The 17,261-nt window shown below is 38.0% G+C and overlaps 1 protein-coding gene across 7 annotated transcripts in view; it reads right to left on the reverse strand.

Moving 5' to 3' along the window:
* MAPKAP1 (MAPK associated protein 1) overlaps positions 1-17,261 on the reverse strand; it is a 190,736-nt gene that overhangs the window by 157,638 nt on the left and 15,837 nt on the right. For all 7 annotated transcript variants that reach the window (XM_081103602.1, XM_081103603.1, XM_081103605.1 and 4 more), the window contains exons 3-5: positions 12,884-13,211; positions 10,214-10,303; positions 7,545-7,693 (exon numbers count right to left, since the gene is read on the reverse strand). In XM_081103602.1, the coding sequence (XP_080959728.1) occupies positions 7,545-7,693; positions 10,214-10,303; positions 12,884-13,142 (498 nt within the window). In that variant the 5' untranslated portion in view covers positions 13,143-13,211. The remainder of the gene's footprint in view (positions 1-7,544; positions 7,694-10,213; positions 10,304-12,883; positions 13,212-17,261) is intronic.

The following is a 17,261-nucleotide window of genomic DNA, read 5'->3' on the forward strand; positions in this document are numbered from 1 at the left end:
CCCACCACACCTGTAAGGATTGTGTCCTAGGTTTTCCCTAGGACCTGTGCTTTAAATTCATTTCAACCAGATTTAAACACTAATCAGGTAATTAATTAGCTAGGAAGAGGGTGGTACTACAAAGTAATCTTGTTGTAAGAAAAATATGCCCATGTTTTACCTCTTGGTCATCTAACCTCCAAGAATTACAATCAATATATTTTCATAAATGACATCTGGCATCTGCCTCATTTAAAATTACTCTCTTGCCAGGCTGGAGTGGCTCAATTGGTTGAATGTCACCCAGTGCACCAAAGGGTTCTGGGTTCTGATATCTATTCATATTCTCTCTCTCTCTCTCTCTCTCTCTCTCTCTCTCTCTCTCTCTCTCTCTCCTCTCCCTCTCTCTCTCACACACACACACACACACACACACACACACACACACACAGGATTTGTCTCTTAATGGGCACCAAGGAGCACTCTTATGAAAAGGAAGGGGGTGGGGGAATGAGATTATTATGCAGCCAACTTCTCAGCCACTTGGGGGAGGGTGGGCACTGGCCAACTTGCAGGGTGAAGAGGAAAGAAGAAAGCTCTAAGTCCAGAAAGCCCTTAGGCTCAAAGCCACACCTCCACTCAGGCAGCAATAAGCAGAAGCTGCAGTCTAGAAACATAACCAGCACTAAAAGTCCAGGTCCCATTCCCATGATAATAGCAAATACAGTGGGGCCTTGACTTACGAGTGTCCTAATGAGTTTTTCGAGATATGAGCCGTCTCTCAGCCGATTTTTTGCTTTGAGTTGCGAGCTAAAATTCGAGTTACGAGCCAGCTTCAGATACCCCACTGCTAGTTGGCGCAGCGAACGTCACAGTGAACGCCACATCAGCCCAGCATCACGTGTCTCAATTGTTCACTTTTTGATTTGACATACGAGTAACTTGAGTTACGAGCTCCATCACGGAACGAATTAAACTTGTAAGTCAAGGCCCCACTGTATTCCAAATTCAGATTTTTCCTCAAAAGGCGGTTTTTTTTTAATACGATTTCAATTTGCTGACCTTTTCTGTGTTTGCAATATTTCTCAGTGGCTTCATGTTTTTCTGCAACGTTTTAAGTGACTTTCTTTGAAGAGAACTACTTAATGCCAATAATTGTAGAAAACATTTGTTCATAATTATCCAGACATAGACTGGAACAATGCTGAAACAAGAGCAGCATGCAAAAATGTATTTAAGGACTATCATCCCAAAATGCTGCTAAAAGCTATTAACCAGTATGTGTTAATTGCCACAGCATTCATATTAATTTTCACTTCAGGCTCGACATTGTGGAATATTTCCCCTGATACATTTTAAACAAAGTTTAATTTAAGGAACTGCTTCTATCAACACTTATGAAAATTAACAGCCAAGCAATTAGCACTCATGAATTATCCCGTCCCCCATGCTCTCTGCAGCTTACCGGTTAAAACAGTTTCTAACAGAGAAATGGTTACTTTCTAACAAGTTAACATCATCCATGTCACAGCTGTCTATACGAACCAGAAGTGGTTCTGCCTTTTTTAAGCACTTGCCAAGGCAAACATTCTCCCTACATGTAGAGTAGAATTTAACTAAGTCAAATAAGAAGGATACTTAACATTTTAGTAAACTGCCAAGCAATTACTAATATGGAACTACCTTCTTACTCGATGTTTAAAAACATAGCCATTGCCAAAAGAAAAAACACACAAAAAAACACAAAGGAGCCCTAGCCGGTTTGGCTCGGTGGATAGAGCGTCAGCCTGCGGACTGAAGGGTCCCAGGTTCGATTCCGGTCAAGGGCATGTTCCTTGGTTGCGGGCACATCCCCAGTGGGGGGTGTGCAGGAGGCGGCTGATCGATGTTTCTCTCTCATCGATGTTTCTAACTCTCTATCTCTCTCCCTTCCTCTCTGTAAAAAATCAATAAAATATATTTTAAAAAAAACACACAAAGGAAGTAATAATTTGTCTTTATCTTCCATTTAAAGTTAAAGGCCAAACCCCACTAGGCTCCCTGGGCTTCCAACAGATAAACCACCTTCCTCCAGTTGCTACACATCTTGTTTCACGATGCTACTCTGAACTCCTGGTTTTAAGAGCTCATTTTCTCTGACTCCATCATATCAACAATCTAATAGGAGAGACAGCATCACTGGCCCCACCGTTCACAGAGAAAGAGGCAGAAGTGGGATATTTGTTGAGTGCTTCCTATGGCTACATGTCTTGCTAAACAGGTCTTATCTCAATTAACCTTCATGAGGAAGATACACTGTCATCATCTCATTCCACATATGAAGATTGGAGCTTCCAGAGGTGAAGTAAGTAGCCTGAGATAACAGCCTAAGTGGAGTCAGGATTCAAACCACAAAATAGGTCTGCTTATAAATTAAATTATACTGCTTCTCAGTGTGCTAGGGGCTTTATCCTGTAGGATTATCCAATTTGATGATCTCATCAGCTTGTGAGGAAGGAACTCTATTTTTCAGAGGTAAAGAAACTGAAGTTTGGAGAGGTGAAGAAAACGGAACCAAGATGACACAACTGGTAATCGGTACTATTTATTTGGTAGTAACTGTATTGACAGGACATGAGCAGTTGAACTTCTGATGATCTATCTATATATATATAAAAGCCTAAGTGACCGAACGACCAGTCAACTGGTCGCTATGATGTGCACTGACCACCAGGGGACAGACGTTCAATGAACAGGATTGGGCTCCCTTCTGTCTGGATCAGGCCTGCGGGGATTGGGCTCCCTCCTGTCTGGATCGGGCCTGCGGGGATCGGGCCAAAACCAGCTATCTGACATCTCCCAAGGGGTCCCGGATTGCGGGAGGGTGTAGGCCAGACCGAGGGACCCCATTGGTGCACGAATTCGTGCACTGGGCCTCTAGTTGATAATATTTGCAAACTCAGTTTATCTAAAACAGTGATGACTAACTAGCAAAAGCTTCTCAAGTGATAAGGCATAGAAAGGAAAGAGTTTGATGCTTAAAATATGACTTCATTTGAAACAAGTGGAGGGACACGGCAGAAATCCACATAGTTAGGGGCACTTAAATCAGTGCTGAGTGTTTACTGCCTATCCATAGAGACCACTCCCTTAACACCTTAAAGCAACTCCTTGTCATACCCAACATTTCCCACATACAGTGAAGTCAGGACGGGCACAAGAAGTTTTCTGACTGTCTCAACCTCTAGAACAGAGTTTCTGTTTCTTTAATGAACGAATAATTCAGAGGTCCTGTTTTCAACAAACCTGAAGAATTCGGGCAGATGGTTGAACCTCATTTTGCCTTATCCAACTAAAACCAACTGCAATCTATCTTGGACTTTTTTCAAATGATCAGTAAATACTTATTTATAACCTATGAATCTAAAGGTAATACCACTAATTTGCCCAAGAAATAATATAAACATAATAATAAGCCTGATAAAAAACATTGCCAAAATTACAGCAAAGCACATGCCTAAATACAGCCTTTCCTCTCAATTGTATGCCTTCAAGAAATTAATCAACCACAATTTAAAAAATGAAATTAATCAGCTACAGAAACCAAAAGCTATTTGAAGGTATTCGTTTTAATTGAACACAACAGCTGAGAGATGCTTACCCTTAGAATCAATAACACCAACAATCCAGTTTGCACAAACCATCAGAACTAGATGTGCTAGCTTAACCACAATATAATAATAGTAAAGCCATATCAAAAGCAAAATCCTTTTTTCAAACCAAAAGCTAGCTTAATCTTAAGGAGGATTTCACAGCAGTTAGTCTCTTGAGGAAATACATAATTAAGTAGTTTTTTAGCATATTTAATTAGACCCCAAACTCTTCCCTGTCCTCTTCTCTCCCCAATTATGTACCATTTGCCCAAGAGACCTAAGCAACTCAGTTAATTATGTAAATAAGGCAAGCATTATTCCCAAGAAAAGCATTGTGAATAAATATAGGGGGGAAAAAACCTACATATTTTAGTGGCTTTAACAAACCTTTGAAAAATACATGGGAAAACCTTACATTTGAGGTAAAAAGCATGGTGTTCAATGACAAGACGGTGAATCATTTTAAAAGGACACTCATTTCACTTCTTAAATATGAGCTGAATAAAAATAAAATAATTTTAAGTTACAACAGCAACAAAAATTTAGTGCTGAACATCAAATGATTTATGGGAAGAATCAATCTGGAAATTATTAAAGTTGACTCTCACAGAAAAGGCTTTATTATCAAGGGGTTGACATGATCTTAACTCCAGAGGCAGCCATGGTGCTCTTGTAACTACTACAATCCCATTATTATGCAATCACAAAATGCTAATTTGATCATTTTGAGGTGTTATTTGAATAGTCATTTTAATTTCTAGGTTACAAAAAGGCTTGACTCAAGTATAATTCTCTATTAATCATTGAGATGTCATTGAATATCATATTGATGCATTTCACAAAGATAAAGAAAGACTAATTTAATATGTACAGTACAATATCCTTCAAATATTAGCCACTTTCATTACATATCTGCCAAATGCATCAATATTAAATAATAGATGAGAACAAGGGTTTAATTGTATTTTAGCAATTGTAATATGCAGGGTAATAATAAAATAGCATCTCATCACAAGATAGACTTATATAAATCTTTCTTAATCAATGTGTAATGGTGACTGCCCCACATTCTTTGATCACAAAGAGACTTGATATGACAAACGCATCCAGAGCCTTAAGTGTAAATACACATCTAGCAAAAATAATTCCTCTGTGACTGAAGAAATGGCTTCTTTACATTTTTAAAAAATTTCTCCTTGTTACTTCAGAATTTAGATAAATACCAAGCAGAGATCATAACCTTCTGACAAATTCAAACCTAAATATTTACATAAAAGAATCGAATAGTATGATGATGATGACAATTCTAGAATATAATATTTTAAAAGATCTGTGCTATTCTATTCTGTTGGCATCAAAGCAGTACCACACATTAATTATTTCAGCAATTACATTCTCAAACAATGAGGTGGTTTCAGGCAATGGAAGAAAATAAATTCCAACCATGTAACCTAACCTGGTAACTTCTCACAAATCTAAATAAATCAACTTAGTAGTTAAGAAAAAAAAATCCTCTACAGCCCAACATGCCATTTTCTAGAGGCTGACATTCTTATCCCCTAGGGGGACCCTTCCTTCTCTTTGTTGCATTCCACAAGAAGAAATAGGAGAAGGCAGTAGGGCAGGCTTAAAGAGAAGCTTTATATCAGTCAACACAATCTCTAATTTACTAAAAGTACGTTTATGAGCATATTATTATCTTGATGTTACCTATGCATTTTGTTTCCAGTTCTTGTTCTTCCCCACCAACATCAATAACCTCACATGCTGATGGCCATATATGCTCACTTAAGCCTATGGAAACAGGCTGCATTGTATGAGGTAAAAGTGTTTTGGGTTTTTTAATATGTATTTTTATTGATTTCAAAGTTGGAGGGAGGGAGGGAGAGAGGGAGGCAGGGGGGAGGGGGAGAGAGAGAGAGAGAGAGAGAGAGAGAGAGAGAGAGAGAGAGAGAGAGAGAAATATCAACGATGAGAGAGATTCATTGATCGGCTGCCTCCTGCATGCTCCACACTGGGGATCGAGCCTACTATCTGGGTATGTGCCCTGACTGGGAATCAAACCGTGACCTCCTGGTTCAGAGGTCGATCGATACTCAACTACTGCGCCATGCTGGCCGGGCAGGTAAAAGTGTTTTGAAGAGAAAACATCTTGCTCAAAGATGACAACTGACAGAAGCAGCACATAACCAGAACTTGAATATGAAAAATGCAAACATAAGCAAAGAGCTGTATGTTTATTAATTGCAATGGTGTTGAAATAAGACAAATTGTAACACAACCCCTCCAGGCAACAAGCTATCACTCAGCACCCCTACGCCACTGCCAGACAGCAAACATAATGGCAATAAATATAAAAATCAACTGCTACTGTCTTCTGAAAGAGGCCCAGCTCAGCACAGAAACACAGAATGGCAGGGAATGGAGCAGGGGGGTGGGGGTGCACATGAAACTATACTCCACCTAAAATAGTGGCCATTTTGCTAAAAAGAAAATAAACTAATGTTACAATTGTGAATTATTATAAGAAAAGTCCTCTGCACAGCAAGTGTCAAAAAAGATTCCCTACAATGAAATACTGACAAGCAAAGCAATGGCCTAGAATACTGAAATGAAGCTCTAAGCTTAATAATTCCTGTAGTTAAAATACAGCATCAGACAAGACAATGCTGCCTCCCAGAACCACTTTCAACACAATTAGACCTTGATTAATCACAACCCAACTAACCCAAACCCTCAAGTACACTTAGGAGATAAAAAAAGAAAACAAACAAACAAAATACAGATACATAACTCAGGACTGGTTTTGTTTTAATCCTTCTAAACATATTACTACGGAAACAACATTAAACCCAGTTCACACCTTTTTACATCCTCAAAAAATATGAGTGACATTCTATAATTATCTGAGTCATTTTTTAAACCCCAAATCTAATAATAACATAATAATACCAATAATTCCACTTGTTGAGGTTTTTACTTAGAGCAGTGATTTTCAACCTTTCCCATCTCATGGCATACATAAATTAATTACTAAAATTCTGCAGCACACCAAAAATATATTTTTTGCCAATTTTCAAAAAAACAGATATAATTTTGAATGACTTACAAAAATAGATATAATGATGACTGCCTACGCTTTTTGCTCCAAAGCGACTTTTTAAAAACCAGGTGCCTATGCCCAGCCAGTGTAGCTCATGAGTGTAGACACATGAACCAGGAGGTCCCAGTTCAATATCTGGTCAGGGCACATGCCCAGGTTGAGGGCTCGTTCCCCAGTGTGGGGCATGCAGGAGGCAGCCGATTGATGATTCTCTCTCATCGTTGATATTTCTCTCTCTCTCTCCCTCTCCCTTCCTCTCTCTAAAATCAATAAAAACATTTTAAAAAATAATCAGGTGTATACAAGAATGTCTGGTACCAAGAATTAACCAATCAGACCAACCTTATTATGCGATGTGACCAACAAGATGCAACTCTATCATATAACCTATAAATTTACGGTTCAAGATAGGGCTTTCACACCAGAAGGCTACTGTTGTGTTGGCTGTTGTCTTTTTGACAACCTAAGGGAAAAGAGGTCAGTGCCCCTAAGTAGTCAAGTATTACGTTTCAAAAATTCTTGCAACACACTGGTTGAAAATCACGGACTTGCCCTGGCCGGTTTTGCTCAGTGGATAGAGCGCCGGGCTGCGGACTTAAGGGTCCCAGGTTCGATTCTGGTCAAGGGCACATGCCCAGGTTGCGGACTCGATTCCCAGTGGGGGTGGGGAGGTGTACAGGAGGCAGCCAATCTATGATTCTCTCTCATCATTGATGTTTCTATCTCCCTCTCTCTCTTCCTTCCTCTCTGAAATAAAAATATATTTTAAAAAAGAAAGAAAAGAAAGGAAATCACGAACTTAAAAGACACAAAGTTTTATTTTTACTTACCTTGCCATCGAATTTGGAATACTCATTAAAGGGGTTATTCAGCTGCAGAGGGCACTGCTCTAGGCGTACAGATAATATTGACTGCTTTCCAGAACTTGGAGGTTTCTCTTTGAGGGACTTTTTTTCAAACAGTGACTTTAACTCTTGGGCTGTGATACAAGAGGAAGATAGAAACATCTTTGTGATTACACACAGAAAGACAGCCAGTACACCTTCCCTAAAGTCTTCTTTGGAACCTTAAGGAAGGAGGGTCCAGGGACATATTCAGGTCTAATGTGTGGGAAAAAAGCTTCATATACACTTCAATAAAAAACACACAGGTCAGGATTGTTAATTCAACTAGGGTTTAAGGACTGGGTTGGGTGTGGGGTGGGAGGGATAGAGTCAGACAAACCAACAAAGCAGCCATTCTGTAAGAAATGCATTCACAGCTACAGGACCTAAGCTTTCACCTGGCTTTGCCACTACCAAGTGTGTAATCTGGACAATTCACTAGACCTTTCTGGGCTTGTACAACTAGATAATTTTGAAGATCTCTCCTGACTCTAATATTCTGTGATTTTGGAATTATAGTTCCTCAAGGTCAAGGTCCACATCTTAATCCTCTCACACTCTCCAATGTCACCTACCACAAAAATCTGGAAGACAAAGCTGATGAGGAAAAGGAGAATCCTATATAATAAAAGGCTAATATGCAAACTGACCGAATGGCGGAATGACGCGTTGCTATGACGCACACTGACGCTCAACACAGGAGCTGCCCCCTGGTGGTCAGTGCACTCCCACAGGGGGAGCGCTGCTCAGCCAGAAGCCAACTCATGGCTGGCAAGCCAAGCGGTGGGGAGTGGGCCTAAGCTGTTAGTCGGACATTCCCCCAGGACTCCTGGGCTGCCAGAGGGATTTCTGACTGCCAGCTTAGGCCTGATCCCTTGGGGAGTGGGCCCAAGCCGGCAGGTGGGCATCCCCCGAAGGCTCCCAGACTGCAAGAGGGCACAGGCCAGGCTGAGGGACCCCCCTCCCCCAAGTGCACGACTTTTGTGCACTGAGCCTCTAGTATAAGAATAATAGTATGGAGGGTTCATTATGCCATTCTCTCTACTTTTGTATATGTTTTAAATTTTCTATAATAAAAAGTTGTATTAAAGGAAATTTAAGCTAAAAATAAAAAAGTAGGTAACATATCACATTACTACTTGATCAAATCACTTTGCTGAGAGTAAAAATTAAATTTCTTACAAGATCTTGCATGATCAAGTTTCTTACTACTTACACCCCTGATTCCACTCTTCCCCTTACTTACTCTACTCCAACCAATAAGCATCCTTTCCTTGCTATTCATGGTATACATCAGGCACACTTCTGTCACAGAAACTTTAAATTTGCTGTTCGCTTGTCTTAGAACACTCATCTCCAATATCTGCGTGGTTCACTCCTTCTCTGCTCAACCATCACCTTCCCAAAGAGTCCTTTCCTGCAACTGAGGCATGTGCCCTTGACTGGAATTGAACCCTCGACCCTTCAGCTAGCTTGTAGGCCAACACTCTATCCACTAAGCCAAATCGGCCAGGGCGAAAGATTTTTAATATATATAAAAGAATATATAGGAAATCATAGAAATGAGATGCAAAAAAGAGAAGTGAGTGGGATTTCTGGTTCTACGGGGTCATCATTTAGAAGCAACCATTATGAAAATCAGACCCATTGAGCACACTCAGGTTTACACTCACAGGAGAAAGCACGAACCACTTTACATAGTGTGGTTTAGCAGAGAGAGATTGGCCTTTAGAGGCAGACAGTGCTAGATGCAAAACATGGCTCTGTACTGCACAACCACTTCCTAGCCTTGGAACTTTAGCAAGCCTAATCTCTCTGAGCCTCCATCTCATCTGTCTCATCTAATCAATGATACCTTCACCTTAAAAGATCAGTGCATTGGAGGTAATGCAGAAGAACTGCTTAGAACAGCACTAGATAGGTGTTGGTGATAATTAGTAATCATTAAGATAGTTTTATAACAGTTGGAGTCAGTCAACAAAAACTATTGGACATTTATTAAATGCAGGGTGGTAATGGGAAGTGCTGGGAAGGTATAGAAGGCAGACTGCAGACATTTCTTTGAAAGGAGAAAAAAAGTCTAGGAAACATGATATAAACATTAGAAAATATTTTAATAGCACTTTATTTGGAATTTTTTTAAATGGCTTCTCTTATTGAGATTGAAGTTTTGAAAATACATAATATGGCCAGCTTCTTAATACATTATCATATGAACATATACTGCATATGCTAATAATGCCACTAACATAATGGTTTTTAAGCTAAAGGAAAGAATTCACATATATGCAACAGAGATTGTTTCTGGGGCCATAATAAGGCAAGATAAAGTCTAGGTTAGAACTGCCAGGAGAAATCTACAGCCCAGAGGCCCATACAAATCATAGGTTCTCCTTGGCTCTAAGAACAAGGTACTAGCACGACAGTGTGTACAAAATGTGCCTGTGACCCAGACCGAAGAGTGGCACCCAAATGAAGAGTTCAAATCTCAAAACACAAGAGGTATCCACCCAGAGGGTTGAAAAGGATGAATTAAAAATAAAAGCTCTTATATAATAATAATATACACCAAATCTATAAATTTCAAATTAACAATGAAAATTATTTCCATTTACCTGATTGCTTAGAATTTCTTTCTTTCCACTGAATATTTTTGCATTTGATTTGGTTTTGCCTCTCTTTTCGAAGTCGTTCTAATCTTTGAGCTTGAAAAGAAATATTATAACTATAAGTTTGTCAATGAAAGTTTACTATAAACAAAGACATAATTAACTACCTTTATATGAATAAAGATGTTTTATATTGTATATGTAGGAAAAAAGTCATAAAATTTTAAAGGTGGCACCCCTGAAAAGCAAATACCAACAAAAACATGAAAATATTCTTGATTTATAATTGAAATTAGAGGATATAAAACATTAATAGAGATCATAAAGATAGTATTAACATGGAAGAGAATAATAAAATGTGAAAACTTCTGTGATTAATATGACATTTCATTATATAAATCATTAATAACGGTCTTAAAGGAATTTTAATGCACAAATGAACTGAAGTGAATATTACATTACAGGAATAAAATTACTGTTATGAATTACTCTACCCGTTTCAAAAATTAAAGATAAATGAACTCAGACTAGACTATTAAAGTTTTAAATATAAAATCCTTTATCTAAAAATCATGAAAATTATAAAATGTCAAAGCTATATAAATTAGCATAGCTTTTCTTCAGTGGGCTGAAATAGTTTATAGGTAGTAAAATAAATGATTTGTATCTTTGTAACATTAGTCAAATCTTAAAAAGAACAATTTTTCTTATACAAAATTTTAAGATATGCTGAAAGGATTAAAAAGTAAATTCCTTGGTCACAGGACACCCCACAATCTTAATTATATAAGTGCTATCTTAAGAAATTCCAACAACAATAACAAATCATCACCTAAAATTATGCATTTGTGATTATATTACCACAGGCTGATTACCACAGGCAAAATCAGTTGAACCAATCTTTTAAATAATATTGTCCAACATACATTAACAACATCCATATGGACCACAATGGAAAAGAAAGTCACAATTAATGCAATCTCTTGAAATTAGTTTCCTATTGCACTTCCTATTGTGGCACAATGCTAACAAAAAAATAAATAAGTAGATTTCTCAAAGGCAGGAAATAATACACTCCTGCCTTACACACTGTGGTAGGGAAACACAAACTAATCTTGCCAGAAATGTAAGCTATACTGGCAAAAGCATTCTGACAATGCCACTATATCTAACCAAATCCCACTCCATTCAATTGCAATTAATAAATGTGAAGCGTACAGCTGAAGTAATATAATCATGAAGCTCTCAATTGAGCAGCATTCTCCTACTGAAATCCATTCAACCTGTCATATAAGATATCATCTCAATAACCTACAAGAAAGTCAGTTTCAACTAGAGAACTGAGAATCAATGGTTCTAAATTATAGTCAAACCTTCACTCAAATCCTATTTTGATAAAAGTTCCTTTAGATACTAGAAAATGCTATTCATTATTTTCATCATGAGAACAAATTATTCTTTGTGGATGTCACAGAACACTGAATTGTAAACCAAAATCTTAACAGGACTTTCTCTGTAAATTGCAACCTGCTTTACCTGCAGTCTTCTTTGTGTAAGTATTTTCAATGTTCTACCACATCTCCTACCACTACTTTTCTTGTGAGTTAGCAGCAGGTTACTGCTATTGATTAGATTATATTTTCTGATTTATTCCACCCCCCTCCAAAAAAAAAAAAAGGATCTCCTAGCACACCCTGATATAGAACAATTATATATCCTAAATAATTTATCTAAGTAAAGGCCTTGGTTCATCACATTTCCCTTGAAATGCTTCCAAAAAATAAAGCTGGAAAAGGGCAATGATAGGCTTTTAATAACTAATGACTAAATATATATTATCAAAGTTGAGTACTTTCAAGCCACAAAGATCAAAGTGCAGAGATCAACTTAAAAAAAGGTAATGTATCAAAAACAGCAGCACCTTTTCTAATCTCACACCCAATGTAGGAATTCCTATTAAAAAAGCAGCCCCAGTAAGTATTCAGCTATCTCCTAATCTCCAACCCTTACAATTCCTCCCAGGGCAAGAGCTGTCTCAGGCAGCAGCCCTCCTTGGCTGGTCAGCTGCCTAGCTAAAAGGTTTTGTATTGCCCGGCTGGTGTGGCTTAGCGGTAGAGCATCCACCTATGAACCAGGAGGTCAGAGTTCAATTCCCAGTAGGGGCACATGCCTAGGTTGCGGTCTTGATCCCCAGTAGGGGGCGTGCAGGAGGCAGCCAATCAATGTTTTACTCTTATCACTGATGTTTCTATCTTTCTTCCTTTCCTTCCTCTCTGAAATCAATAAAAATGTATTAAAAAGAAAAAAGGTTCTGTATTATGTCAACCTGAAATCTGCCTCCCAGTAGTCTACCTGCTAGGACCGATGTTGCTTTGTTGAAGATACTTAAACAAGTCCCTTTCTACAGACTTTAGAAAATAGAACATCCAACATGCCTCTAATAGCCAACTTTTTCACTATATCTCTTCTACTTCTAATAGCATCATTCCAGAGGCTCTCTCTATTCAGTAGTAGAGATGGACATACTGCTTTGACCCATTCTTGGTGTTAATACATGCATACTCCTGTTTACACACTGAGACTTTCCCATTAAATCTAGTCCAACATTATGCATTATTCTATAAGATTGTTTAGTGATGTAAAGCTCAGAAGACATGACTAAAAGGCAATGTTTACCTGTATTTGAGCGTCTTCTAATACCAAAGTCCCAACTTGAGGTAATATCGACTGACTGGGCATATACATAGCCCTGAGTCTCACCATTGCTTCCCTGAATGTCTGACCCACTGTCTCCAGTCATTGAAGGAGGATGAATCTTCTCTAGGTCAACATCATGATCAATGAGAACCATCTCACACATTCCTGTATCATCACTGGTCACATGTGACTGTCGAATGTGAGCTAGAATGATAGTTGGATTGTCCAAGAAGGCCATCCTTTCTTTGGGCCAATTTCCTTAAAAGGCTATTTTCTCCTCTTCATATTGTTTCACAGGCTCACCTACCTAGAAACATGACGTACACAGCAATATTTAAGAATAAGGCAGAATAATTTTTCAAACAAATTCAATGTGTTAAAATGCTACCCTGAAAATCAACATTTATTCCTGTACCTAGGAGCCTAAAAGGATTAAGTCTAAGCTGCAAGGAAATCCTTATAAGCACTAAGGCAGTGGTTCTCAACCTTCCTAATGCCGCGACCCTTTAATACAGTTCCTTATGTTGTGGTGACCCCCAACCATAAAATTATTTTCGTTGCTACTTCATAACTGTAATTTTGCTACTGTTATGAGTTGTCATGTAAATATCTGATATGCAGGATGTATTTTCATTGTTACAAATTGAACATAATTAAAGCATAGTGATTAATCACAAAAACAAAATGTAATTATATATGTGTTTTCCGATGGTCTTAGGCGACCCCTGTGAAAGGGTCGTCTGACTCCCAAAGGGGTCGCGACCCACAGGTTGAGAACCGCTGCACTAAGGGCTAAGGCTCTAGTCAATGTGGTCTCCATGGTATCAAGAGAGGATAGCTTGCTCTCTTGCAAAACAAATAATAGTAACCCTTTAGTCCACTCAAAGTATATAACTATTGCTAAAACAATACACTTTCCTTTCTTTCTCCCTTTATTCCATGCAGTCTTCTCATCACTTTATAAGATGATAGAAGAACAAGTTGTATTTTCCACAATGTGCTGAAGTATTAAACTGCATTTCTTCAGTTTACATTCCCCCATCATATGGTTGTGAAGTATCTAATAGGTCATAGACAATGCTTTCTGAGTTACTAGGAAATTTGTAAAAATGTACTACCAAAGTAATTTTGTTCAATAAATACATGTTCCTTTCTTCTGATTTAAGACAGTATTGTGCTTTTTAAAATAAAACTTATTAATCAAACTTGTCTCTTACTAGATTAATTTCTTATTTTAGAAACCTAATTATAAGAACTGCTTCCTGAACCCTATTAAAACTGCAATGCTGCTTATTTTGGGAACAAGATGGTACCTCCTCAGTTGAATGGGAATACACAACAAAGAAAATATTACAGAACCGTGGTTAAGAACCTAAGGCCCTATAGGCAAAATTGGGTTCAGCTCCTGGCCCTATCACTTGCTAGCTATGTGATGTTGGTCAAAATAATGTTAACCTCTTTCAGCCTGTTTTCTTTCTTTATTTATAAAATGGGAATCTCATATAGAAGATAATGCAGATTAAGTGCTCAAACGAGTCCCTGGCACATAACTAAATATTAGCTGCTATAATTTCAGCTTTCACTTTTTGTTTAAAGTAATCCTAAAAAACATCAACAATTTGCCCTTCTCTAGTAAATTCACAGCAGGTAAATCAAGTGTGTGCTTCCTTTGTGACAGAGGACTCTGCAGGTCATCTGCGTCACCTCCCTGTCCTCCAAAATCATTAGAAGAACAACAATGTGAAAGCTGGATTGAATTTGTTCCTTCAACAGTCCTAGAATTTATTTTTAGAAAGACCTATATAACACCAGATTTTCTTGTCATTTGTTTCTTCTAGAAATGGAACATGGGGGAAATCTAGTTAATAAATCATTATAGCTAACAGGTTTAAAAATTTTCTGTCTGGTAATATATTCTATTGGCATCATTTGGTGGTTCTTAAGTAAAGATACTGAGATTAAGAAAGAGTTTAACTGAGGAGCATCTCTAACCAAGTGAATTACATTACCTCAGTTTTTTTTCTAAATATATTCACTGAGTACTTATTTTACACAGGGGCTAATGGGAAATGCAAAGTTAAGTAAGGGATCCCTGAATCAAAATTTTATACCCTCACACACACCTAGTATGTCTCCGAATACAATGTGATTCCTCTAAGTGTCAAGTTTCTGAGGCAGTCAGTCTCAGAAATGTTAATGTCAACCCACCATTTGAAATGTATTAATCAAAAAAATATTACAGAATTTGCCCTGGATAGTGTTACAGCGCCGGCTTGCACGCTGAAGGGTAGCAGGTTTGATCCCAGACCCCAGTCAGGGTACATGCAGGAGGCAACCAATCAGTGTCTCTCTCTCCCTCTCCATCTCCCTCTCCTCACTCCCTTCTACTCAATGGAAAAAATATCCTCGGATGAGGATTAACAAAAAAACAAAACAAAATATTACAGAACTAAAGGGGAACATTTAAATTTCACTTAGAAAAATACAAACTTCTGCCCGGTCAGTGTGGCTCAGTTGGTTGAACATCGGCCTATGAACCAGGAGGTCACGGTTCAATTCCCAGTAGGGGCTCATGCCTGGGTTGCAGGCTCGATCCCCTGAATGGGGCTTTGCAGGAGGCAGCCAATCAATAATTACTATCTCTCTCACCCTCTCCCTTCCTCTCTGAAATCAGTAAAAATATATTTAAAAAATAAAGAAAGAAAAACTTCTTATATAGCCACAAAAAGATTTATAAAACTACAGAATTACTTATAAATGAGAGTTTTTGTTTTGTAATGGAATCATAGGATCACAGATCACCAGAGCTGCAAATACCCTCACTGCAATAACGATAACCGTCTACCCCATAAAAGGAAGGCAACTAGTTGCCAGCAAAAGAGGAGCGGGTGCTTTTACCTTGATTTTGAATAGTTCTCCCCTGTAAAAACAAGGGCTTCAGTGAGGAATCACACGTTCAATGGATATTCTGGCACTGAAGAGTCAAATGGCAAAGGGCAAAGCAACAAAAGTATACTGAAGTACCCTCCATCTTTTCAAGGAAAATGGACTTGCTCCATCACTTCTTATGAAGAAGAGAGTTATGGACAAACACTTGTGATGGCACACACCAACTCCCTAATTTTATCCTTACAGAACAAAGCCCTTAAAACACCCCAACATGAAAAGATATCTTCTCTATTAATACATTATAACTTCATACATGAGGAAACTGTATGATTCACTCAACAAATAATGCACTTAATACCACTTCTTTTAAAAAAAAAAAATTTATTGATTTTTTTTTTTAAAGAGAGAGGAAGGGAGTGAGAGAGAAACATTGATTGGCTGCCTGCTGCATTCTTCCTGCCAGGGATCGAGCCTTCAACTTGGGCCCATGCCCTGCCTGGGAATCGAACAGGCAACCTTTCAGTGCATAGGATAACACCCAACCAACATAGCCACACTGGCCAGGGCAATAATGGTTCTGGTAGGGAGCTCCCCACAGGATGCCTGGGAAATGTGCTTTCCACCTCCCCTGACAAGTACTTGAGGATTCAGACTGTAAGTCTCAAAGACAGGGGCTATAATACCACATCCCTTCTGGCAACAAAGGATCTTATACATTTCAGGAATTCAAAAAATGTTGCTGCCTGACTTCCAAGGACTATACAATTCTGTTGTAGAGATTAGACATATATGAACATGTCATCTGTAAGGGAGATTATAAAGAAAGGATTGCCTTTTTTCTATTAATACAAATACAAGAGCTCTTCAATGTGCTCTTCAAAATTGTCACCTTGGGACACTATCAACTTATTTCAACACTACTTTTTAAAACCAAATAATATGTTCTAAATCACTTAAAGAGCAGCAAATTATCATTTGAAGGTAGATTTGATTTCTCACACGAAGATATTCTGAACACAGATTAAAAGTTATTTTCTCTCATCAGTTGTAACAAGATTAAAGATGTTTAAAATTAATGTTGGCTGGGATTCAGAAAAATGGGACTTTTTAAAGGGTAATTTAGATGGAAAAATTCTGTAGATAGATGTGGTGTTTGCACAACAATGTGAGTATACTTAATGGCACTGAACTGTACACTTGAAAATGGTTAAGATGGTAAATTTTATGTTATATATATTTTACCTCATTTTTAAATTTAAATTTAAAAAAAAGATCTATGAAGTGCCACATTAAACAAAATGAAATGTTTTCTTCTTGCTGTTTATAGCACTTTTCAAAGCTTTTAAACTACTAATGTATCTTGTGAAGCTCCAAGAGTGGGGAATCTAGTAACACAACATATTCCAAACCCCAAACTTATCTGATCCCTAAACATTATTTTCCTCTATGAAAACGATAATAAATCAAT

This window comes from Myotis nattereri (assembly GCF_964212035.1).
Source record: "Myotis nattereri genome assembly, chromosome: 12".
Lineage (NCBI taxonomy): Eukaryota > Metazoa > Chordata > Mammalia > Chiroptera > Vespertilionidae > Myotis > Myotis nattereri.